This window comes from Adiantum capillus-veneris, chromosome 24, assembly GCF_014529385.1.
Source record: "Adiantum capillus-veneris isolate H3 chromosome 24, ASM1452938v2, whole genome shotgun sequence".
NCBI classification, from domain to species: Eukaryota; Viridiplantae; Streptophyta; class Polypodiopsida; order Polypodiales; family Pteridaceae; genus Adiantum; species Adiantum capillus-veneris.
Genome location: NC_140954.1, coordinates 111,502,194 through 111,527,098, shown reverse-complemented (window position 1 = coordinate 111,527,098; position 24,905 = coordinate 111,502,194). Strand labels below are relative to the sequence as shown.

Genomic DNA, 24,905 nt, shown 5'->3' with positions numbered 1-24,905 from the left:
TTGGACTTATCTACACAAGGGCGGCTACACATGGCTGCCTCTCATGAGAGAGAGCAGCCCTTTTGGCCTATAAAAGGAGTCCATTTCTACACACATTTCATAGTGTGAAGTTGATGCAACAAGGTGAGTGTGAGGTGGTGAGAGTGAAGCAAGGCGGGAGCTCCATTAAGGGTATAATCCCTTTGTAAACTACTTCTTGTTTTGAAGTACTAAAGCCATTGAGTGGCTGCTTTCTCATGGACGTAGCCCACATTGGGTGAACCACGTATATCGTGTGTACTCTCTCTCTCTCTCTCTCTCTCTCTCTCTCTCTCTCTCTCTCTCTCTCTCTCTCTCTCTCTCTCTCTCTCTCTCTCTCTACTTTATAATCTCGTGTATGTAAATCTGTCTCTCTCCATTAAGTAATCTACTCAATTATCTATTTAGCTACGTCTTATTTCCTAACAGGGCACGCATGATGAGAATCAATCATTGCCAAGCTCCCCTTTCCTGCTTATCGCATTCGCGGGCTTCTACAACATGCTCGTCATTTGAAAAGGGGAGATGAGAGCTCTTTGTTTTGCATCCTGCAAGAAGCTCTGAGAGAGCCTTCGTCTCTTACCATTTCTTGCTCTTCATCATCTGCAGCCTTGACAGTCCAGGTATTTCAAGTTATTTGCATTTTATCTACTCCTGCTTCAGCTGAAAAAGGCTACTGTTTTCTTATGTTGGCCTTGGTTTAGAGTCGCTTATTTTGTGCTTAGCCTTGGTTGAGAAATTATTGTTTTCAGAGGTTTGCTAAGAATCCTCAATGACCAGCAAGTGTTCAGCTTTAGCAATTATTCTCAGCAACTCAATGTGCATATTTGTCATCGACACAGCTCCACATGCATGCTAGCTATAGTGATTGTGATTCAGTTTTGTTGCATGATTAAGCGTTTTCGACATGTTGGTTGCGATTCAACTTATACACATCGATGGATGTAGAGTAGTTGAATTTTTGCATGATGCCTTGTACCTTGGCTTGAGCTAAAACCGACTAGCATTTATCACTTGGCTTTTTTGTAAGAGTCGAGAAATCTGATGTGATTTCAAGTCCATACGCATGTTTGCTTACAAGAAGTTGAAAATGCTCCGCTGAGTTATTTGCGGTGCCAGAAAATATCTAAATTGTTGTTCATTGGTCTTATATTGTTTTCTTAGGAAATGGATTCACAAAGTCCTTTTAGTTACTCCCAAGCGAGTTAGGATTGTGAGTTCACTCCCCTATTGTCCCAGTATTCTCAAAGCCCATACTCTCCTTCACTTGGTCAAGGCGGCTTTCCCATCTCCCCTTTTGGAGGATCTCCATTTGGCTTCAGGCCATTTCATCCACCCATATGACCAGCGACTCAACACATTGCAAAACAGATTCCTTTTCCTTCTCCTCCGTAGGCTGACACACCAACAATAACAATGGAGGGAGATACCAGCAAGGGCGTAAATGGGGATGAAGGTAAGCTACCCAAATTGCTGGCCAAGCGAAGGATTCAAGCAGTAACAAGCGAAGTGGGACCAATGATGAACACTACAAGCCGTGGAGGGAAAGGAAGAAAGAAGAATCAAGCCAGCATGTCTGGTCCAGATGAGGGTAGCAAAGACAAGAAGGGGAGAGAGAAGTGGAAGGATGCTTGGGTTGTGCAACTCATTCACATTCGCGGAACTATGCATGATGACTTTGCGAAACCTCCCAAACAACAGGGTGTAGATCTTTGGTCAAACGTTGCGACACAGCTTGCTTCGCTTTTTCCAGAATGTGACAAAGATGGCCAAGCTTGCAAGAAAAAATGGGGACGCGTGTATGATGCGTATAAGAAAGACAAAGCTCACAATTCTATATCGGGTAATGATCATAGGATAACATGTGATTGGTATGATATAGTGGATGAGTACATGCATAACAGAGCGAAAGTAGTCAGTGAGTCTCACGCTTTGGCACTTGGCGACTCCAACCACATTGATCAGCAGGATTCAGTGAGTCCCTCGCAGGCACAGACAACAGAGGATGTAGGAGAAGGTGCATCATCAGCTGCAAAAGAAAGAGTCTTAGGCCCTGCTCTTGAGACCAGCGCCAACGAAAGGACAAAAAATTTGAGGACTCCCTTGTTGATATGGCAAATATCGCCAAGATCATGGCAGCTCAACAAAGAAAATCAGAAGCAGCTCGCAAGGCCGAGCAGGCTGAGAAGCTTAAACTTTTGGGATCTCTCATTAATGCATTTGCTGGATTCTTGGATGTATTGAAAAAAATCAAAAAAGATTGATGAAATGATCCCTTTGTAGTGATGCTTTGTGCAATGACATATTTTGATATTTGATGATGTGACATGTGACATATTTTTTTGGTTTTTCTTCTATGTCTTGAGCTTTGTTGTTCATTAATCCAAATAATCATATGTACCAGTGTCTTATTTTGGTTGAGTTTGAAAAGTGATATATAATTATGTCCACAGGGTATGGAGGATGAGATGGTGGTTCTTGTTTGCTTCTTTGCATTAATTATTGGTGCAATTGCAGCTCTAAAGCTTGCAAAATATGACGATGCTGGCATGGTTGACTACACATACCAAGTTCATGTTCTTACTTGTTTCATTGGTCGAGAAATCCCAGCCAGAGCAGCTCGCACAGGGAAGAGAAGGCATGAAAATAGATTATGTTGGGCATATCCCCGGCCACACACATTCATGGAGCAGTGCTTGGAAGGTAGCTACTCTGACAAGATGTTCAAGAGCAGGCTTCGAGTAAGCAGAGACACCTTCAATTTCTTGACAGCATGGTTAGCTCCAAAGATGCGCCGCTCTAATACAAATTGTCGCAAGGCAATCACCGTTGACAAAAGAGTCTGTGTAGCTTTCACATCACTTTGGTTCAAGGGAGAGTCTCCAAATTATTGCATACATGTACTCAATCTCCACAGCGGCAGCACAAGAGATTGTCATCCAATTTTGCGATGCAGTATCTTCTTCTGGTCTGCATGATCTTTTTGTCAAACGGCCTTCGACTGACGGGATGCAAAGCCTTGCCAAGGATTTTGAGGCAATACACAGTATTCCTTTTGTGATAGGTGCAGTAGATGGTAGCCATGTGCCAATCATTTGCACCTCGAGCCAATCATGAGGACTACTTCAACAGAAAGGGCTTCCACTCAATTATATAGCAGATGACAATGGCCACAAATTGCGTTGTTTGGGATTAAGACATAGGGTGGGTAGGGTCCATGCATGATTGGAATGTATTTCAACGCAGTCAACTAGGTCAAAAATGTGAAGCAGGTTCCCTAGGCAAGTATTGTCTCTTGGAGGATTGTCCGTACCCAACAAGATTATGGATGCTTCCACCCTTCAAAGGCACTAAAGACGGCTTATCTTTCGAGGGTACTTTTAGAACTACATCCAATCCGGTTCCAGAATGCCTGTGAAGCGCGCTTTTGGAATGCTCAAAGCTGTTGGGATCGGAGAGCACACACACAAAGAGCCAACACGAAGAAGGAGATAGACACAGTGTGTGGCGGGGCGGTACTCACACTACAATGTGTAGTTATGAGTATAGTTATTATGAATGAGTAAATGAATGGCTGTACATGGGCGGCTGAACAACGGGCAGCCGAGCACACGGGCCTTTAACCCAACAATCTCCCACTTAAAGGCAGTGTGCCTTTAAAGTGGCCAAAGTACAGCAAAAGAAGTCAAGCCATACCCATCAGCGATCTACAGTGTGCAAACCGCTGTGAGGCTAACGACTTCGTGAGTAGATCAGCAGGGTTATCGTCAGTGTGTACCTTGACAAGCTCTATGCGCTTTTCCTCTAGCACCTCTCATATGAAGTGATACCTCACCTCAATGTGCTTTGTCTTCGCATGGAAGACAGGATTCCGTGCCAACGCTATGGCACTCTGGCTATCACAATGTAGAATCGGAGCATCACCAGCCATACCAAGATCTCCCACTAGTCGTGAGAGCCATACGGCCTCCTTGGCAGCCTCAGTGGCAGCCATATATTCAGCCTCTGTAATGCTCAAAGCAACGCATGGCTGTAAACGTGATGCCCATGAAACCGGTCCACCTGCAACTGTGAACACATAGCCGCTAGTAGACTTCCTCGAGTCCACTGACCCTGCATAGTCTGAATCTGTATATCCGCAAACATACATATCCTTCTCACCATAACATAGGGACAACTCTGAAGTCCCTCTCAAGTATCTGAGAATACCTCTCACTGCATCCCAATGACGCTTGCCCGGGTTAGACATGTACCTGCTAACCACACCAACTGCATGAGCAAGATCTGGACGCGTAGCCACCATGGCATACATCAAGGAACCAACAGCTGACGCAAAGGGAATCTGAGACATCTCTGTAGTCTCCAAATCTGTCTGAGGGCAGTCATCATGGCTGAGTTTTACATATGGAGGCAACGGGGTACTAATGGCCTTCCCCCCTTCCATATGAAAACGCTCAAGCACCTTGTCAATGTACTCTTTCTGACTAAGAAAGAGCATCTTGCGAGAACGATCACGAGTGATCCGCATACCCAAAATATGACTGGCATCCCCAAGATCCTTCATGGAAAAGGTCTCATGTAGCCTATGTTTCAAGGCATCCACATCAGAAATACACTTCCCTGCGATCAGCATGTCATCCACATACAAAACCAAAACAATAAGACTACCATCTGCAGCCTTGCGAGTATAGAGGCATGGGTCCTCATAACTGCGTACATAACCCAATGAACTCATGAATGCATCAAACTTACGATACCATTCACGAGATGATTGCTTCAGCCCATACAAGGTCTTAAGAAGCCGGCATACCATCTTCTTTGAACCATGAATAACAAACCCACTTGGTTGCTCCATGTACAAATCCTCATGCAAGTCCGGATGTAAGAAAGCTGTCTTTACATCCATTTGCTTCAACTCCATGTCTTCTGTAGCTACCAAAGCAAACAACATACGCAAAGTAGACATCTTCACCACTGGGGAGAAGATCTCGTCAAAATCAATGCCCTTCTGTTGCTTGAATCCTTTAGCCACAAGCCTTGCTTTGTACCTAGGCTTTGCATCCATTGAACACAATTTTATCTTGTAAACCCACTTGCATGGTAGTGCCTTCTTACCCTTTGGCAAAGGAGTAAGCTCCCACGTTTCATTTTGGATCAACAAATCCATCTCTGACTGCATAGCCTGCTCCCACTTGAGCTTGTCAACACTAGACATGGCCTCATCATAACATGATGGCTCCCCGCAATCAGTCAACAATACATAATCCATAGAAGGCACAAAACGCTGAGGCTATCTTGCACGCCGCTCTGAACGCCTCAAAGACTGTGCAGGAGGTGCATCTGGCTGTCCCACATCTACATGATCTCCCAACAAGGGCTGATCTCCCACTTGAGGGTCAATGGGCTGCCCACGAGCAGCCATGGGACCATCATACCGATGACCATCCTCCTCAAATATCACACGCCGAACCTCAACCGTTCGCGGTGATGCTCTATACATAGAGTCCTCATGAAAAACAACATCATGGCTACGCACAATCTTCCTGTCAATAGGATCCCACAATCGATAACCCATCTCACCAGAGCTACCATAACCCAAGAAGATACATCTCTTGCTCTTTGGATCCAATTTGCTGCGTTTTGCCTTAGGTACATGTACATAAGCTTCACAGCCAAAAACACGAAGGTGACCATACGAAGGTGGCAAACCTGTCCATACCTCTTCAGGCACTTTGAAGCCCAAAGGAACACTAGGTGAACGATTTATCAAATGCACAGAAGTGGCAACAGCTTCAGCCCAAAATCCATTTGACAAACCAGCCATAGAAAGCATACTACGGACTTTTTCTTGTATAGTCCTGTTCATGCGCTCTGCCACACCATTTTGAGGAGGTGTATAGGGAGCACTAAGCTCGCGCCGTATACCCTTCTCAACACATAATGTTGTGAAAGCATGAGACATAAATTCACCCCCTATGTCCGTACGTAAGCACTTCAACTTACAACCTGATTGGTTCTCAACAAGAGCCAACCATTGCTTAAATATATCAAACACCATATCCTTCTTACGAATGGGGTATGCCCATACCTTCCTGCTAGCATCATCAATGAACGTAACAAAGTACATAGCACCTCCAAGAGAAGCATTGGGCATCGGCCCACATACATTACTAGGCACCAAAGCTAGCTTTTCCAAAGATCTGTGTGGAACACTTTTCTTATGAGAAGACCGAGCATGTCGACCATAAAGGCAATGCTCACAAAACTCAAAACCACCAAAATCTGAAACGGGAATGTAATCCGCACGTGCCAACAACTTCAAACCTTTCAGTGACATATGCCCCAAACGCTGATGCCATAAAGAAGCAGGAGGTTGCTCAGTGATCCCCACAATGTGATCAGCCACACTAGCTACACAAAGGGAATACAACATATTCCTCTTAGCACCTTTAACCAAAACAAGGCTGCCCTTAGTGAGCTTCCAACCTCCATCACCAAAAGATACATTGAAACCAAGTGAATCCAATTGACCCACGCTAATCAAGCTTTTTGCAAGAGCCGGCACATGACGCACACGCTGCAAGACAAACATAGTAGAGTTTGGCATAGCCAAATGAATATTTCCAATGCCATGAATCTGCATAGAACGCCCATCGGCAATCCTGACAGTACCTGTGCTCGAAGCATCATAGTCATGAAACCACGACCTATGAGGTGTAACGTGAAAAGAAGCACCACTGTCAATGACCCAATCCATAGGCATACTACTCTCATGAGTGAGAAGAAAAGCGTCATCAAAATAGGATGCAAGCAACACATCACCAAGCTCTTCACTAGTAGCACTAGTCGGAGCACATACATGGTCATCTTGAGAGCTACACTCCCCCTGTGTTGCATTTAACTCCTCAATCTTGACATTGGACTTAGGCTTGTCCTTAGCATCATGGTCTTTCTTCTTACCATCTCCATTTTCCCTTTTCCATTTGTAGCAATCCTTTTTGAAATGGCCTTTTCTACCACAATGAAAACATTCCACATCCTTTTTACTTGTGCCTGCACGGGACTTGCTTCTAGATTTACCCCTGTTGGACTTGTACTTGTCCATAGTCCTGCCTCTGACAACCATTGCACTAGAAGACTTACTACCTGCATTATTCTTTCGATTAATCTCTTCCGTGAGAAGACTAGACTCCACATTAGTACTTGTCAACTCATCCGCAGGAACCGAGTTACGTATGGCTGTCCTAAATGTGTCCCATGACTCAGGCAACGTGACAAGTAAAAACATAGCTTTTACATTGTCCTCAAACGTAATTTTCTGCGTAGCAAGTTGGCTGAAAATTGTATTGAACTCATTCAAATGCGCATTCATGGAAGCACCTTCCTCCATTCGCAAATCAATAAGCTTTTTAATCCAATACACCATAGAAGCAGCCGAATGCTTATCATACATATCGCAAATCCGCTGCCATAGCTCATAAGCTCCACCCTATGCATCTTTCACATTGTAATAAACAGACTTTGAAAGGGAAAGCCTAATGGTAGACCTGCACATCTCATCCAACTCCATGTTCTCTGGCTTAACTCCCTGCAACTTTAGAGGTCGAATCTGTTTCTTCTGCACCAAGACATCCCAAATCTGATCTTTCCAATATGAGAAATTAGCACCATCCAATTTCTCAATATTGAAAACTGTGTCCTCTTTAGTGCCCATTACAACAAGAATGCAACAATGAGAAACCTGTAACCAACCAACAAACTGCCACAACAAAGTAGTGTTGCAAATCTGACAACATCTGCTGCTCAATCAAAGAGCAAACGCATAGAGTATAAATCAGCCCATAATATGGTCAAAAAACGTACGTAGAAATCCACAAACAAATGCATAAACCCGTGACACCTGTAACTCAACCGGCCTAGGCAAACCGTGCCACAAAATGCATCAACAATGAGCTGTCATAGAGGCATAAACATACTCCATGTCTGAATAACCACAATAGAGACATAAGCTGACCAAGCTTACACAAATCCGTGAGCATAAATGGATCCAAGTGAGCATATAACCAATGCACAAGCTCAACGAAGTCCAATCTCTACTGTCAACCAAGTACCTGTCCGTACTCAAACCGCAACACTGCAAGCAAGAGCAAACCCGCTCTATGTATAAGTGAACCAAATCTCCACAATATCATGCATAAAGAGTGTCTGTCAAACTGCCATATCCACATCCATCAACATACATAGATGATGTAAACCTGTAGCTCAAGAACACGCATAAACAGACTGCCCAGAAGAGTAGAAGCTCCCACTCAAACCACAACCATATACATGGCTGTCCCACAGTCAAAATACATGTTTTGTAACCACAGAAGAAACCTGTATCCAGAGCTCCCTGTAACCTGTAACCCGTACCCATACCTGTACCTGTACCTGTAGTCGAAGAAGACAATGTCGCCAAACTCCCACTCTATCTGTGTGTATGAGGCCACTCCAAGAAGAGGCTACACACTCTCAAATGAGTTGTGGGCTCACGTAAGTGGAAGACACTACAACAATGGCACCTGTAATGGCTATGGAAGCTCTGGCAGCAGAAAACTACCAAAGAGAGCTGAAAAACGTAGCTCCTAGTCTGTAGCTCGGATGGGATTTCTAATGGCACGAATGGCTCCGAAAGGGGGGTTAAACTCCAGGACACCTACTGAAAATACTCACGGAGTGTTGAACCTTCCAATGCCAAGCTCAGAAAAACCTTCTGCTCTTTAGAAATGCACGCGTGCGCGAAACCGAAAAATGGCAATGAAACAGCAGCAAGTGTCAACACACTCAACAATGATGATGAAGCTCTCAATGCTCTCACTACCAAGCTCTGATACCACTTGTTGGGATCGGAGAGCACACACACAGAGAGCCAACACGAAGAGGGAGATAGACACACTGTGTGGCGGGGCGGTACTCACACTACAATGTGTAGTTATGAGTATAGTTATTATGAATGAGTAAATGAATGGTTGTACATGGGCGGCTGAACAACGGGCAGCCGGGCACACGGGCCTTTAACCCAACAAAAGCTCGGTTCAGAATCCTTCTAAAGCGTTGTGACATGCTTTTGCAGAATGTGTCGAAGATGATCCGAACATGCTTGGTCCTCCATAACATGTGTATTGTTCACGCAGATTCATTTGATGAAGGGTGGATTCGAGAAGCCCAGGGTGAGCTACAACGGGCCCAAGCTCAATTGGATGCCACAAGCTTGGATACAACAGTTCGTAGAGGATTAAATGATGCTTTGCAGAAGTTGATGGACTCTGACTCTTCACAAGCAGTAGAGAGGGCACAAAATGGAGGCAATGTTTCTTCTGATGTTGTTGTTAATGGGACACATAGACGAGATAACACTGCTAGAGTGATGTTTAAGGAGAGAGAGCGAAGAAATGTTGTTGCGGTTTTTGGAGACAATGATTCTACTGATGAGAGTTTTGAGAGCGAGTAGCTCAATTATCTTTTATGTATTGGAGAGTCGAGGCTTGATTTGTATAGGAGAGTACTTGCTTGATAACGCTATTGTTAACGCAATTCTATTACTTAGGATCCCATGTTAAGCAATCGTGGTTGTGTTGCAGGTCATCAAGTACAAATCCGTGTACTGCTATTTTGCAAGGTTATGTCTTCACTCATGTTTTTGGTTGTTAATGCATTCGAGAACCATTTCGATGAGTCGAATGTACAATTTTTATTTAGCTGGTCGTGAAGTACAAATCAATGTCTTGTAGGTCTTGCAGTTGCTGGTCGTGAATGACAAATTACTTTGTCTTGCAGGTCGAATGTACAATTTTGTGTTGCATGGTTTAGTCTCTATGGTTTGTTGGTGTTTTGATTTGTTCTAGTCTTCAAATTGTATTCTTATTTTGCAACTGCAGTCATACTGGCGAAGCACACTTTAACGTAGTCATATGTCTTGTTGATGGAGCTGATAGCTAATTTGTTGCTGCGCGTAATAATAACTTGTTGTTGATAGCTGATCTAGCTGATGCGTGAAATACATGCTTGCTTTTGCTGTTGCGCATAATAGATTTATTTATTATATAATTTCAGTACCCAAACTTGTGTGTGTAACACTAGTGCCCAATAGGCCTATTGGGTGGACAAGTTTTTTAAAAGCTGCCTCAATGTTGGGCAGGCGCTGGGCACTGAAGGGCAGTCTGTAACCAGTGACCACCCTTAGCTCAGAACGCTAGACGTACGAATGGCAGCGTGAGACGTCTTCTACCCACGTGCACAGTTTCTCTCGTGGCATGACTCGCATCTCATGCAGTCCTTTAGCGCGAGGGTGAGGGAATGGGAGACACAATAAAACAGCTATGGAGTGTGGTGCTGGTGCCAAGCTCCCCAGAAACACCCCATCTGTCCTCTCTCTGGTCTTGGCAAGCATGCTCGCCCTCGCAGGAATTTCAGAACCACATGGAGTTTGCGCCAATCATCTCGAAAGAGTCTCTGTGGATCGACAGCTCGGATTGTTTTCCTTCGGTTGGTACAGAAGCTATGGCAGCAGAAAATTCTATGTATTTGCACACACAGGATGCAACATGTCATCAAAATCATGTGAATGTTTTCTCTCCTTACATTGCTCTGTTGCGGACGTGCGCGAAAAACAAAGATCTGCACGTCGGCAAAAGAGTACATTTGGATATCTTAAAAAGGGGTTTGCTTGAGAAGTGCTCCGATGCTTTGATCACGATGTACGCAATGTGCGACGCCCTTCCGAAGGCACGAGAGCTGCTTGACATGCATAGAAGCAAGAACGTATTCACATGGACCTCCCTAATTTCAGGTTATGCACGGAACGGCCAGAATCTAGATGCCTTATCTTGTTTTGAGCAGATGGAGAGTGAGGGCCTCTTCCCTGATGCTGTGACCTACGTTTGCATCTTGAAAGCCTGTGGGAACATGAGAGCAATAGGCAAAGGAGAGAAAATTCATCGTGCCATCGCAAACCGAAGGTTGCTTGGAACTGATACTGTAATCAACGCTGCCATAATCGATATGTACACGAAGTGTGGTGCTCTTGAAAGAGCAGAATATGTGCTTGAAGAGCTTCCTTCTCGAGATGTCCTTTCGTGGAGTGCACTAATTGCAGGATATGTGCATCATGGCCAGGGTAACCAAGCACTGATTTGTTTTTCGCGCATGCAGAGTGAGGGTTTCTCTCCAAATGCAATGACCTTTGCTTGCATTTTGAAAGCATGTGGCATCATCGGGGCCCTTGACAAAGGGAAACAAATTCATGAGGCAATTGCAAAAGGACGCTTTTTGGAAAATGATGTTGTGCTTGGCAGTGCTCTTGTGGACATGTATGCAAAGTGCGGTGCTCTTGAGAGGGCCAAACAAGTGCTTGAGGGGCTGCCTGCTCGGGATGCATATTCTTGGAGTGCACTTATTGCAGGATATACACAAGAGGGCAGAGGTGAGCAAGCGCTAAACTGCTTTGAGCAAATGCAGAGAGAGGGGGTCTCTCCAGATGCTGTGACGTTTGCTTGTGTCTTGCAAGCCTGTGGTATTACAGGAGCTGTTGATAAAGGGGAGCAAATTCACAAGGTGATCTCCAAGCAAGGGTTGCTTGCACATAATGTCGTACTTGGCACTGCTCTTGTGGACATGTATGCCAAGTGTGGTGCTCTTTCGAAAGCTGCAGGTGTGCTAGAGCAGCTCCCTACACGTGATGCTTTCTCTTGGAATTCACTTATTGTAGGATATGCTAAAGAGGGCCAGCATGAGCAAGCACTAACCTGTTTTGATCGCATGCAATGGAGAGGATGCTCTCCTGATGCAGCGACTTTCTCTTGTGTACTTAATGCTTGCAGTCATTTAGGTCTCATAGATGAGGCTCATATGCACTTCCTAAGTATGAGCTCTAAATATGGCTTGAAGCCAGATATTGAGCAATATACTTGCATGGTTGATCTTTTTGGACGCGCAGGTCACTTTGAGAAGGCGTTGGGAATGATCGAAGGGATGCCCTCGCCCAATGTTTCGGCAGTTTGGCGAGCTCTGTTGAGTGCTTGCCAGAAATGGGGAAATGTTGACGTTGGGAGTTGGGCTTTTAGACAGGCAATTAAGATAGACAAAAGTGATGTGGCAGCTTATGTTCTTATGGCTAATATTTATTCAGCTGCTGGCATGCAGGAGGAAGCGAAACTTGTTGAATCCATGCAGCTTGAGAGCAATGCATGTAAGAAATCGCAGGTGTGACCGATACTGTCCATTGAGTGCCATGTATTGGTCACTATATTGCTCAGATTAAAGGCATTCCTGCATGCACGAATTTTCATCGCAGATATTTTTTGCGGACATTTGATATGGTCAAGCAGTTCATGAAGCAGTCTCAGCCTGCTGCCACAAGGTAAATTGTTTGTAGTACCCAGTCCTGGCTTTGGAAGCTCCCTTCCTTGACAGAAGGTCTGATCCCAGGTTTACAACAGGTTAGCTCCATGACAACAGCTACATGGCAAGGATGGATAGGTTGTTGCTGACGATGATGCCAAACGTAGCCCTTTACCATCAGCTTCCATTAAACCTGATGCGTGCGTTGCTTGAGTGGCTATGCACAACAAGACATTAGTCACAACAATGGCAATCTGGAAAAGGCCACCGTTGGTCACTGAAGCACCTATTGTAAGTAGTTCTGGGTCACCTGCAAGGACAAGCAGCACACGAGGGACAACAGCAAAAAATGACCTCTATCAATGAATCCCTCTGAGCTAACTCTTGCCTCTTCAAACGGTCTTTTTCTTCTCTATGATATATGTAAGAGTGCATCTGCTGCGGCTTGACAAGAAGAGTTGTCATTATAACCAGTGTTTGGGAAAGCCCATTTTCCCAAGCATTCACAAATAGGAAATATTGCAAAATCTTTTTTTGTCTTATTTTCTCTTATTTTTCTCCAAAATCAAGTGGATATTTTTCTTACTTTACTCATCACAATCGGCATTTTTGGATTTCTAACTGGCACAAGGTTAAGTTGAGGCGCACTTTTCCGAATACTGATCGTAACATAGCCAAGTAGTAACTGTAAGCAAACTTAACAATATCTTTTCTTAGACATTTACTTCTTCGAAATGGCCATTTGGGGGACACAGCTGCTTTGATGATGACAATGATGATCTGGAAGGGAAAACATGGCGGAGGGGTGGTGAGGGAGACATGTTTTGTCACAGGCCCAGTTAACTTTCTAAGCTCTGTTATGCTGAACAAGACCATGGCCAACCACAGCGTAAAGTCTCTGCCATCTCAAATTTCTTTCAAATGGACAAATTTCCTGAGCATTGTATCTCTCTGTCAAACAATCTCCACCAAGAGAATCGATGGACTCCCCTTTTAAGTAAAAAACTCTGTAATTTAGCCATTTGTGGTGCTTCAGCTCTTGAACCTTGCTTATGGTAACAAGCAAACGACTTCCTAACAAGGCCCTTTGGTCAATATGTTAAACAGGATTGGTTTACTATGTGCAAGTCATCCTTAATGAGAATTTTGGTTGAAATAATGATGATATAAATTGAGACATTGTAGGTTGTTTTGGTCCTATATCATGTCAATTAGGAGAGAACTAATAAGAGTTTTTGGTCCTAAAGAGTTATGCTTGACCTAGATGATGAGACCATCACTGTATAGGAAAGAGGGATAGTGTATTACTAAAAAGAAAATACGTTTTCTCATTTAGGGTGGTAGGCTTCAGAAGTGCTGACTAAAAATCGTCTTTTAATGCAACTAGACCACTTCTGAAAAATTAATTGGCTTGTGCTTCCCAAACTTCCAACATTCAACAAGCATACCAGCACACCTCTCACAAGTCATGCAAGAGTGCACTGGGACATTATCAAAACTATAATGACACAGTACAATGTAACACATCGTCCTTGCACATTACCCATAGGAGTGGTATAACACAACACCCTATACTAATGCAAAATGACTAGCATAGCATGAAGACGTGTTGCAGTATTACAGTAGTGATTTGTGTGAACACACTTAGGACTGTTGAGGCACTTTTTTCTTGTTTCCCTTGCTAAGAGGGGTTTTTCCTCTGCCTTGTATATACACCCATCAGTCTAGGGAAAGCATTAGCATACTCAATAATACTACTTGCTATGTTGTGTGCGTTTGAGCTGATCCTTCATCGTCTCCATCTTCGCATGAAATCTTGCAGTCATATTTCCAATTGATATTAGAGCAAGCTTTCGAGAACCTGAGCTGTGTCGCCAACACCCTCCTATATCACGTTCTCCAATTGAGGTGCATGTTTTTGGATAGTGCAAACTTTTGCAAAACATGCACTTTGTAGTGGGTTGTGCTATGTAGCACATGTTAGTTTTGTGCAAAAAACCCTCTACAAAAGGCAACTTTTACATCAAGTGCAGTCACCAACTAGAAAACATTGATAATTTTTGCATGTTGTCTTGTGAGAATAAGCTGGATGAGGACAACTACAGGGGGCAAAAATTGGAATCAAGGCCAATTCCTAAATGATGCTATAAAGACCTTATGTGTAACTTATATGCACACCACCTTCTGCAACAAACGTAGTGAAAAAGCAATTATCAAATCCACTTTTGTAGAAAAAATAAACAATGCCTAGAAAGGAAGTCAAATATGGGGTATCTTGACCTTCCATTCCAATCTTAACGCTTGTAAGATATGCAAAATTATAGAAGCACCAGAACAAAATGGCATATCCTCAAAAGTGGCATTAATATGTGAACAAGTTGACAAGTCACTCCTTACCACCCAACAAGTATTCCCGGGTTTCTATTTGTGCTCGTGCAATGTGCTTTGTGGTCATTCTTTCCAATAACTAGACCATATGCTTGGCATGCATGTTACTTTCAGTATGAATTTAGGCAGACTGCTTTTGTGTTGTGAGGGAGACTGATCTCGTGCCACATGAGTACACAAGGTTAGTTTGGAAATAATAGCTTCCAAACTTGTTACTATATCCTCGATCTATGCCGGCATCTCTTCAAGCTATCCAACAGTCTTTCATATTTATAACTAACCGAGTACAAACTCCAAGTCTGTAGCAATGCTTTCTTGAAAAAGAGCTAGAAAGATAAGAGTAATAAGATTGGCTTGCAAACCCACCCAAGGAAATTCCACACAATTTGCACAACAAAATATTCATTCATCCTTGCACTAAAGTTGTGCAAAGAGAATTTATTCATTAAGCATACCCTTAAAATCCGCACACACTTATTAAAATTACTTTATGACAAAAAATTCTTGTGGCACATACATATTTAAATTCCTTTGTCTTTGTCAAAAATTCATCGTCATTCTTTATGACCCTTGCAGGAGAAAGCATGCTACAAAGGCATTGTGTAGTTTAAAGCCATTCATTGTATACATGGGGGAATGTGTCCTCACACCGCTAGGTTCCTACAATTCCACACCACATTTGAAAGTTCTCTATGGGATTTTAAGCTAGTGTTGCACTCATAATCAATTTAGTACCCTTAATGCTTGGAGGGAGGACCAGAAGAGCTCCACAATTCAATGAGACTCCATGGGCTCTCCAACTGCAATAGCTCATGCACACCTTGCTCAAGTTCCAATGCTTCTTTGAGGATGCCCTCAAAACTAAACGCCAAAGCACCCAGAGATAGGAGAAGTGAGTTGCTACATTCCTCCATGTGCTGCTGTCTTACCTCGTCTGAACAAGTGCGAAGAATACCACTTGTAAGTATTTGATAGCTCTTCTCAAATTCTTCCATGAAACAATTTTCTTTCATTGAGCGCATTCTCAGCAGGAACCGTCCCGAGTGCGCTTTGCCCCCCATGCTTACAGGCTTATCTCTCTCTACCAATCTTTCTTTATCACCAGCAAGCCTTTCATCTCTCTTGAACATGTTGCCAGATGGGTTTCTCTCACTTATCCCGTTAGTGTTGTTAGATTGGAGAGCATCCTCTAGAAACTCGAGCAATGGTAGGACATTCTCTTTCAAAACAAACAGCGTTCTATCAAAGGCACTATGCAGCTCTTGAATGCCCAAGTCTGCATTGCTGAGAGTTTCCACAATCGTCTCAAATGCGCACACACTGAAATGCAGAAAATCCACCATTCGGCCCTGTATTTCTAACAGCTTCGAGTAGGTACTTGAAGGGAAAGCTGAGTACCAAAACTGTGGCTCTTCTGTTGCTTCCTTTACCAACTCCTGCAAGCGGGCAAGTGAGCGCCTTAATGACTTCTCTTGTACCTTCAAGTCAACCACTGCAGAGGCGCAGCACTTCGCACACCGCAACTCTGAAAACATCAACAGCACGGCACCCACATGGCTTTTCATCTTGCCTAATCCTGAAATCAGCTCAATTTTGACTATACCCGCAGCCCTGCGAGGCATAACAAGCAGCTCAACTACAATGAAGCTGGCCATGCCCATGAATGCTTCTACAATCCGAACTACTGTAAAGGACTCATCACTTGAATCTTTGTTGGTCCTGGCCAGTATGACTACGCCGCCAGTAAAGGCCGACATAGCCCCAGAAAACCCAAAAAGCTTGCTCTGTCTTAAAAAGCTTGTGAAAACCACCCACGGTATTAGAGCAACCAAGCGTAGAAAAGGGAAGTCTTTGGTCGCTAGAACAACAAGCAAGCCATAAATAGATCCTGCCACAGTGCCTTGTGCGCGCAGAGCGGCAGTTTTGAAAGAGCTTCCTTTTGCAGTTCCTACAAAACCCAGCCCTAGAGTGATATCTGCCCAGTATCCTTTGCTTCTGTCAAACCACGAACCCAGAATCGCTCCCAACCCCATTGCCAAGGACATTTTGAACGCTGTTCGAAAATGAGAAGAGAGCAACTTGCTCTTCACATGGTGTTTGATTTCACGCCACCATAATCTTGACTTCTTTTTTTGGGCCTGTTCAGAGGAGATATCGAAAAACCTGTTGCAAAACTTACAAGCGTTGGGATTGTGCATCTCCATTTCTAAGCTGTTTTTGTCATGCAATACATGCGGTAGGTGACTTCGAACAGGATCACACAGTTGAGCATAGGTGCTCTTCTCTATCTTCCCTGCATGCTCAAACATAAACCCCTTGCTCAACTGCAGCATCTCCCCTGTCGCCTTTGCAAAACATTTCAAATTATAAAGAAAGAACAAGGCTTCTGGCGAAAACTGTAAACTCTTTTGTATATAGCAAAGATCTTCCCCTATGTTCTTTCCTGAGGATGCGTCTGGTACGCTGTCTCCAACAGTCTGAATATTTACATAAGCTAGTTTCTGTCTTGCAAGACTCAGCTTTTCATCAAAAGCTGATAAAGCTTCACTCCCTTCCTCTTCAATGAGTTGCAACTGACTAAACCCCTTCAGCGCATTCCCACTCGTGTGCCTCAAAGCAAGGCAAGCCCAGTCAGTCAAATGAACCAAGCAATCTTTGAGCACACAATGGAGCCTCCGTGATGAGGTTGAGTTCAGATCAAATGTCAAAGCAGATTCCATGCCTACTAGATCCTCCTTCAAACTCTTCAAACCTCTCGTAAGATGCTTCAGATGTTCTGAAAAGCCTGGAAACTCCCACCCTAAATCGCTCTGCACAAATCACATAAAAGTATAAAGCTATCTCCCACTTACAACCGAAAATGAAAAACATCATAACGGTAACAAGCTCGCACCACACCTCTTTGGATACCACTTCTGAATCAACAGTCGAACCTATCTTTGCCAGTGATCTTGCTTGAAGATGCAAAGACAACCCCTTGATTGCATCATCACCACAAAATGAATCCACCATTAGTTTAAGCCTTTCTGCAATGATGCGAATTGACAGCTTCACCTGCGATTGAACCTATTTTTCCACAAAAAAAAAAAAAAGAATTAATGGATGACTGTACACAACCAACTTAATATATGAGTGACACTTCATGAAATCCTAAACTCCCCAAGTGCTCCAACTGCAACTTTTCTTTCCAATATAAACACACGAACCTTTGTAACAAAAAGACAGTAGACATAAACAGACACTGCAGCTTTCACAAACAAACATTGGGTGCGGGTGCATACAGACAAGTCCAATGATTCTAGGATTCGTGGTAAAGTACGTGGCCCTTCCATGACAATATCCATTTATGATACTAGTATGTATAAAACAAGACCAATGTAAGCATGGTTGACAACTTCACTGACCTGACACATTGCAAAATGAGGGAACGGCAGTAGTAGTGCAAGCATGCCACTAAGGGCACCCACCATTGTTGTTCCTGCCAGCTGTAAAGGAAAGCGCACAGCATCCATCTCTCTCTGCTTGATAGATGCGGTGACATACAAAATTGCACTATGGGCAAGTGCTACCCGCTTCGCAACAATATGGGTTTTATGTGGATATACTATGACGAAGGAGCTCAAAGAAATGCAAATGATTGCCACACTCAATGTTATCCTGTGGGTACCAACGATCTGTAACACTAGCATTGCCATCCCTACCCCTTGAATAGTACCTGTGAAGACAGCAATTGTGTCCTGAAGAGCCTTGCCAAAAGTTGACTCACCCACTACAGTCACTGCCATAACGTACGCAAAGATTGGGAATGTTGCCCATTTCACATGAACGGTACCAAGCTGCAAAATCAGACCAGCCAATATACAGCCGAAAGCTGTTCGAAAGGCCGCCGACAGCCTTGTCCGCCAGAACACTTTCTCGTGCATAGAGGCTTTTACGCTGAACATTGTGGAATTTTCTGGTTAACAGCACCCCTGGAGCATTAAAACACTTCAATTGTCATCATAAGAAAAAAATGCCTCCAAGACATGGAAAAATGTAAATGCCATTCTGCAAAATCTATTTCATCTTTGTTGTATAAAAACTATGTGCCTCATGGTTAAAGGAAATTGTTGAGAGTACACTTTGCAAAAAACTTCGTTGAATCCAAAAAACATCATGCTAAAGCATTAACAAAGATGGTTACACATTGTATTTCCAGTACAATTACGTTCCATTCTTTTACCAACATTAGCACCAAACTCTGGAAGTTGCACCAATGGAGACTTCAATACGCATTTACTCCTATGTTCTTCAGTCCACATCAAATAAACAACGGATTACCTTACTCACTTAAAGACTCCAATTCTGGTGCTTTGTCAGAAGAAGAAACATTGTTGTGTGCAGCACACAACATAAAAGAATAACTTCAGCATCTAAAGCTGTCACAAAATTAGAGCGACAAAAATACGTAGGAGATCGCTTAGCCTGCATGTGGGATATATGCAACTTTGAGAACTGATCAGTTGCAAAGAAGTGCTCCATTTATAAGGAAAAATGCCTATCAGATAAAACCAAGCGCCAAGAACTTTAGTGAAGTGATTGAGACACCGCAACATTGCCTACGCAAGCAATCACATTCATGCAAAAAGGTAAGCACATTACTCAGCCCTCCCTTTCATAACACGCATGTACTACTATTATTAAGGGGCAGAATGCAGCACATGATGGCCGACACTATTTTTCATCACATGCACGCCCCATGATTGACCAGAGGACAAACTAATAATTGTGGGCACACTCAGCAATTTGATGACTAACAAGGGGTTAAGTGCCATGTGCATTATTTAGATTCAACCTAGAAATCAAAGGCTTGATCTCTGAGATGAAATCTGGAACCATGATATGCATGATTCATTGTGAATGTGCAACACAGGCCCACGTAAGGCAGCATACATGAATGCCAGGACATGTGTGGGGAGATGTTTCGTGTGTGGTGTTTTCCTCTTTGTGTGTGTGTGTGTGTGTGTGTGTGTGTGTGTGTGTGTGTGTGTGTGAGAGAGAGAGAGAGAGAGAGAGAGAGAGAGAGAGCTCATGGGCATGTGCCCACATGCACACCATGCCACGCATGCATTGAGCTGATTAGTCTCAATCATTCAATGTATGCACTGTATAAGGAGTGCATGTATCCGAAGCTAAGGAGACTTAATGTGGAAAACCCACTAACTGGCGCCGTGTGCGTGTGTGTGTGTGTGTGTGTGTGTGTGTGTAACCTCTGGAAGATCCACTAAGATTGGCAGAAATGAAAGCTGAACATAATGGGGTTACACAGTGTTTTGAAAGCGGGCTTACCTTTCTCCTTGGGGTGCGCCACCTGCTTTGTCTGTGCGTTGATGCTCATCGTCGCAAGTAGGGAGCAGCAGAATCGTCTGCAAAAACGAAGGATTTCCCTCCGTAGTGTTGTACTCGTTGTTCTGTGCTCGCCCATTTGTGCGTCTCCCCCTCTCTCTCTCTCTCTCTCTCTCTCTCTCTCTGTGTGTGTATCTCTCTCTCTCACACGCGAATGGGGCAGAGAGAGGATGGAACTTATGAAAGACAATCGTATCATTCGAGGTGTTATTCGAAGTTCACTTTCAAAGGCGATTTGGATTTTAGTGAAAATGATTGTTCTTTAGCTCTACACCAACAAATAACAGCAAAAAGAATAAAAATGAAATATTTGCCACCGCGTCATTTAGGCAATGGAGACGATAAAGGTCAGTGTTAGGTAAGTAACAGAGTTCCTAACTTTATAAAATGCTACTTTGAAAGTTACCGGCTGCCCCAACAGCCAAGCCAAGCTCTCTTTGACAGCCTTCGAGTGAAGCAATGGAGAGCGTCCGCACGGCCTGCACACAACGCGATAAAATAGTAGGCAAAAGGTAGGAAGCTTCTCCACCACAAACATAGAGGGTGCATACAAGAGCTAGCAGATTGCTTGCGCTCGTGTATGCAACACACACACACACAAAGAGACTACTACAAACACCAAAGGGATTATCTAAACTTCTAAACTAACATAATATGGTGGAAGGGGGAGCCCTTTACATGTGTCGAAATCTGTGACATGAAGGCTAAACTCCAAAACTAAGAGTAGCCTCTGTGCACGCGATAAAGAGAGAGAGAGAAAAAAAAAGAGAGGCCGCCGAAGGCACAGTCGACTGTATTTATGTGTAGTGTGTACTCTGCTTTGCTTCATGGAGCAAGCAACTCAATGGCCTCCACCTGTCAAACCTGAAAATTAGTTCAAAACAAGGTGAAAATTCACTATGGCTTACATGACGCTATTGAAAAGAATTTCATAATAAGAGGCTTTTTCGTGAGAGACAAAAATAGAAAGTCACACTATTATCTACTACATACACCAAGGGAGTCAACCTTTTTATTTCCTGTGGGTTAGAGAAAATAGAAAGTTTGATTACATTTCAATTTTAAGACTTACAAAGGCAATCTACACTTTGTCTTTTAAAAAGAAATGAGGAATCACGAAGGCCTACTGAAATCCTCATGGGGACTAAGTGACACACAAAATTTAATGAGGGGGCTTGAGGGGATCAACAGCTCGGAAGTACAAGATAAGATCTCGAGGTGGACTAAAAACCCGAGCAATGTGAAAAGAGGCAAAAAGGAATCCGTGCAGCGTAAAAATTTGACCCTCAGTCGGCCGATTTTGAATCCACCACCTCGCAATCCCGGGTTTGGGTCAATTGGGCTAGCCAACTCACTCGCGCGCACATGTTGTATCCATGTCTGATTTTATGATTTTTTATTCTAAGGCAACATGCACTGCTCAAGTTTAGGAGGTTCAATTTGTGGTCGGGTTTAGTTTTAATGTGATAGTTGCGGCTACGATTGCATAGTGTGTGGAGTTGTGAATTGTGGATCCCCTCACCACTCCGCATTAAATTTTGTGTGTTACTTTGTCCTGAAGTACTGAAATTAGGGAGGACAAGCATTATCAGCAATAGGTTTTAATGAGTGTCTATAATTACATATTATTTTTGTTGTGTTTTAATATAAAATTATATAATACACACTAATCACAAATGCCTTATATGTCAAGGTGGCCCACTTAAACAACAAGCTTAAAGGATCACATTGGCATTTTAAAACAAAATAAAATGAAAAAGAAGAAAAAAAACAATAAAATAAAGAGACTTAGTGCAAATCAATATTTTAATTTAGCAAGCCAAAAATGCAATCTCAACATGTGGGATGTCCTATTAGCTTCTAAAGCCAATTCCTTCTTTCAAGTTTTAACTTGTACGCGGCCTTCTCTGAGGAGGAATGCTCAGCGGCACTAAAAGCTCTTGGCAATGAAAAGTCCCCCGATTGGGATGGATTGACAGCTGAATTCTTCAAGGAATTTTGGGATGATCTCCAAGGCCCAGTCACACAGATGGCCAATCAAGCTGTTTTCGAAGAGTCATTGGATGCAAGTGTTAAGAGAGGTCTTATCAAGCCCATCCCCAAACAAATCTGCTGCTCTCAACTTAAACGTTGGAGTCCCATTACGATGATGCCAGTAGCATACAAAATTATTGCCAAGGCGATAGCTCTCAGACTTGCCCCCCTCCTGAGTCGGATCATCTCTCCCCATCAACAGGGTTCATTAAAGGGAGATCTATATATATTACAATATCTTGGCAGCAATGGTAGGAATAGAGTATGCATCCTTCTCCAAGCAACAGTGCATCTTGCTGCAGCAGCTGGACCTCGACAAAGCCTATGATAGAATAGAATGGTCCTATATAGAAGAAGTAATGGGAGATTTGGGCTTTGGGCCTCACCTTTGTCACCTCATACGCACACTAGGCGTTGGCAGCCAATCAGAGCTCATGTTTAATGACAGAAGTGTGGGCTCTTTCGAGGTTAAAAGGTCTATAAAGCAAGGATGTCCCCTGGCCCCCTTGCTTTTCGCCCATCGGGTCGCATCCGCTCATTACAATGCTCGAAGCCAGTACTACGCGGGGAGAGATTCAAGGTCTGGCATTACCGGGCAACGACTAGTTATTGGCCAAAATGTTCGCAGATGATTCACTCCTATTCTTGAAGGCGTGCCCTCAAGGTGTCAGGAGAGCTCTGGAGATTGTGCAAACATTTGCCGTGGCCTCGGGATCCAAGTGCAATATAGAGAAGTCAAGGCTTATCTCCCGGTCGGAGAACGACTCTTTTGACCCTGTAGTGTGGACAGGAGAGATTATCTCAAAAGGGAGTGTATTCAAACATCTGGGAGCCCCCGGGGGGTTGACATAACCCACAGGTAAAGATTGCAATGGGTCCTTGAAAAAATAAGCTCAAAAATGAGAAGATGGGAGTTTGTTCTCCTCCCTTTCCAAAGCCGGATTAGAGTGATTAATGCTTTTATGATCCCGTATATTGCTTTCCTCAGCCCTGTGCTCAAGATGGCTAACTGTAACTAGAAAGTATTTTTAAAACCAATGAAAAGGTTTCTTTGGACGAACAACACGAAAACCTCCCGGCCATGGCAGTGGGCTAGATGGGAGGTAGTTGCTCGCCCGGTAGACCAAGGAGGGCTCGGCATTCTTTACCCTGTATCCCATGCTGAGGCCCTGTGTGCCAAATTTATGGTCTCATTGGCTAAACAGGACCAAGCTTGGGCTATCATGACCAAGGAAACGCTTTGATGCAGTAAAAGTGGGATCGAAAGGGGGAAAGTGGAAGGGGGTTGTGATGCACGTATTAGGAAAAATGACATAGCTAAATAGATATTTGAGTAAATCACTTAATGGAGAGAGAAAGATTTCACACACAAGAGATTATAGAGTAGAGAGAGAGAGAGAGAGTACACACGATATACGTGGTTCACCCAATGTGGGCTACGTCCACAGGAAAGCAGCCACTCAATGGCTTTAGTACTTCAAAACAAGAAGTAGTTTACAAAGGGATTATACCCTTAATAGAGCTCCCGCCTTGCTTCACTCTCACCACCTCACACCCACCTTGTTGCATCAACTTCACACTATGAAATGTGTGTAGAAATGGCCTCCTTTTATAGGCCAAAAGGGCTACCCTCTCTCATGAGAGGCAGCCATGTGTAGCCGCCCTTGTGTAGATAGGTCCAAATCGGACCCTCCAATCCGCCCATGTGTGGCCGTCCTTGAGAAGACAAGTCCACTTTTGGATTCGGCCACCGGCCACTAACTACCGGCCACTAACTACCGGCCACCGGCCAACTGGCCGACCCATCGGTCATTTTTCGACCACTTTCCAGCCTCCGTCCGGCCATAATATTCCGGCGAAAAGGAATATTCCAACGAAGGGAAAAAAAGTTGGCCATGAAAATTTTTATTTCCGGCGAGTGATTTTCCTTCACGCACGATGGCTTCTCCTCATAATGGGGGTCTTACAAATGTACGTTTTTACCACTGAAAATTACAAGGGGTAAATCAGGCTCCATACTTAACAATCTCCCACTTGGAGACTGATCTCCAAACCAAACCTGTGACTGCTTTCCATCCTGGCTTCTTATCCTTGAATGCCGATTGAAGATGAGCAAAAGCTCAACTTCTCCTTGTTGACCACCTTTGTAAACATGTCTGCAGGATTTTCACTTGTATGCACCTTTCTTAGCTTTAGTTGGCCCTCTTCCAAAAGAGTGCGTATGAAGTGATATCTCACCTCAATGTGCTTTGTCCTTGAATGAAAAGTTGAGTTCTTCGCAAGATGGATAGCGCTTTGGCTATCACTGTACAAGACACAATTGTTTTGTTTGAATCCAAGCTCTTCTAAGAATCTGTGAAGCCACAGAATTTCTTTGCTTGTCTCCGTCATTGCTACATACTCTGCTTCCGTGGTAGAAAGTGAGACCACTTTTTGCAGCTTTGAAGCGCAGCTTACTGTTGTGCCTCCAATCGTGAACACATAGCAAGTAGTGCTCCTTCAAGTATCTTTGTCACCTATCATATCTGCATCAGCATACCCTTCTAGAAAAATATCAACTCCTCCAAAATACAAAGCATTTGTTGTTGTCCCTTTTAGATAGTTAAGTATCCACTTCACAGCTTGCCAGTGCTCTTTACTTGGGTTGTCCATGAACCTACTTACAACTCCCACTACATGTGCAATGTCTAGCCTTGTCCAGA

The 24,905-nt window shown here is 43.6% G+C and overlaps 2 protein-coding genes and 1 pseudogene across 4 annotated transcripts; 2 read left to right on the top strand and 1 right to left on the bottom strand.

Annotated features, from left to right (window-relative positions):
• The first annotated feature begins 1,185 nt into the window (after nucleotides 1-1,185).
• Nucleotides 1,186-10,230, top strand: LOC147426964 (uncharacterized; annotated as a pseudogene).
• On the top strand, nucleotides 10,207-12,988 carry LOC147426963 (putative pentatricopeptide repeat-containing protein At3g05240). Its single transcript, XM_086498818.1, has one exon. The coding sequence runs from the start codon at nucleotides 10,354-10,356 to the stop codon at nucleotides 12,262-12,264; it is 1,911 nt and encodes a 636-aa protein (XP_086354944.1). The 5' UTR covers nucleotides 10,207-10,353; the 3' UTR covers nucleotides 12,265-12,988.
• Nucleotides 12,989-15,372: 2,384 nt separating this feature from the next.
• On the bottom strand, nucleotides 15,373-20,326 carry LOC147426962 (uncharacterized). 3 transcript variants are annotated; one of them, XM_086498448.1, is made up of 5 exons: nucleotides 20,113-20,326; nucleotides 19,105-19,382; nucleotides 18,189-18,755; nucleotides 17,683-17,850; nucleotides 15,373-17,594 (listed from the first exon to the last, which is right to left on the bottom strand). In XM_086498448.1, the coding sequence occupies exons 3-5, from the start codon at nucleotides 18,726-18,728 to the stop codon at nucleotides 15,522-15,524; spliced, it is 2,781 nt and encodes a 926-aa protein (XP_086354574.1). In that variant the 5' UTR covers nucleotides 18,729-18,755; nucleotides 19,105-19,382; nucleotides 20,113-20,326; the 3' UTR covers nucleotides 15,373-15,521. The 3 variants fall into 3 exon arrangements, with proteins under 3 accessions (XP_086354574.1, XP_086354573.1, XP_086354572.1); XM_086498447.1 differs by having other exon boundaries at nucleotides 19,105-19,321; XM_086498446.1 differs by lacking the exon at nucleotides 19,105-19,382.
• Between the last annotated feature and the right edge of the window lie 4,579 nt (nucleotides 20,327-24,905).

Coding starts and splice junctions, on each gene's coding strand:
- LOC147426963 (XM_086498818.1), top strand. CDS start 10,354: ATGGGAGACACAATAAAACAGCTATGGAGTGTGGTGCTGGTGCCAAGC.
- LOC147426962 (XM_086498448.1), bottom strand. CDS start 18,728: ATGTTCAGCGTAAAAGCCTCTATGCACGAGAAAGTGTTCTGGCGGACA. Junction 17,851..18,188: donor CTCATTTTGCAATGTGTCAG/GTCAGTGAAGTT, acceptor GTGGAAAAATAG/GTTCAATCGCAGGTGAAGCT. Junction 17,595..17,682: donor CAGAAGTGGTATCCAAAGAG/GTGTGGTGCGAG, acceptor TGATTTGTGCAG/AGCGATTTAGGGTGGGAGTT.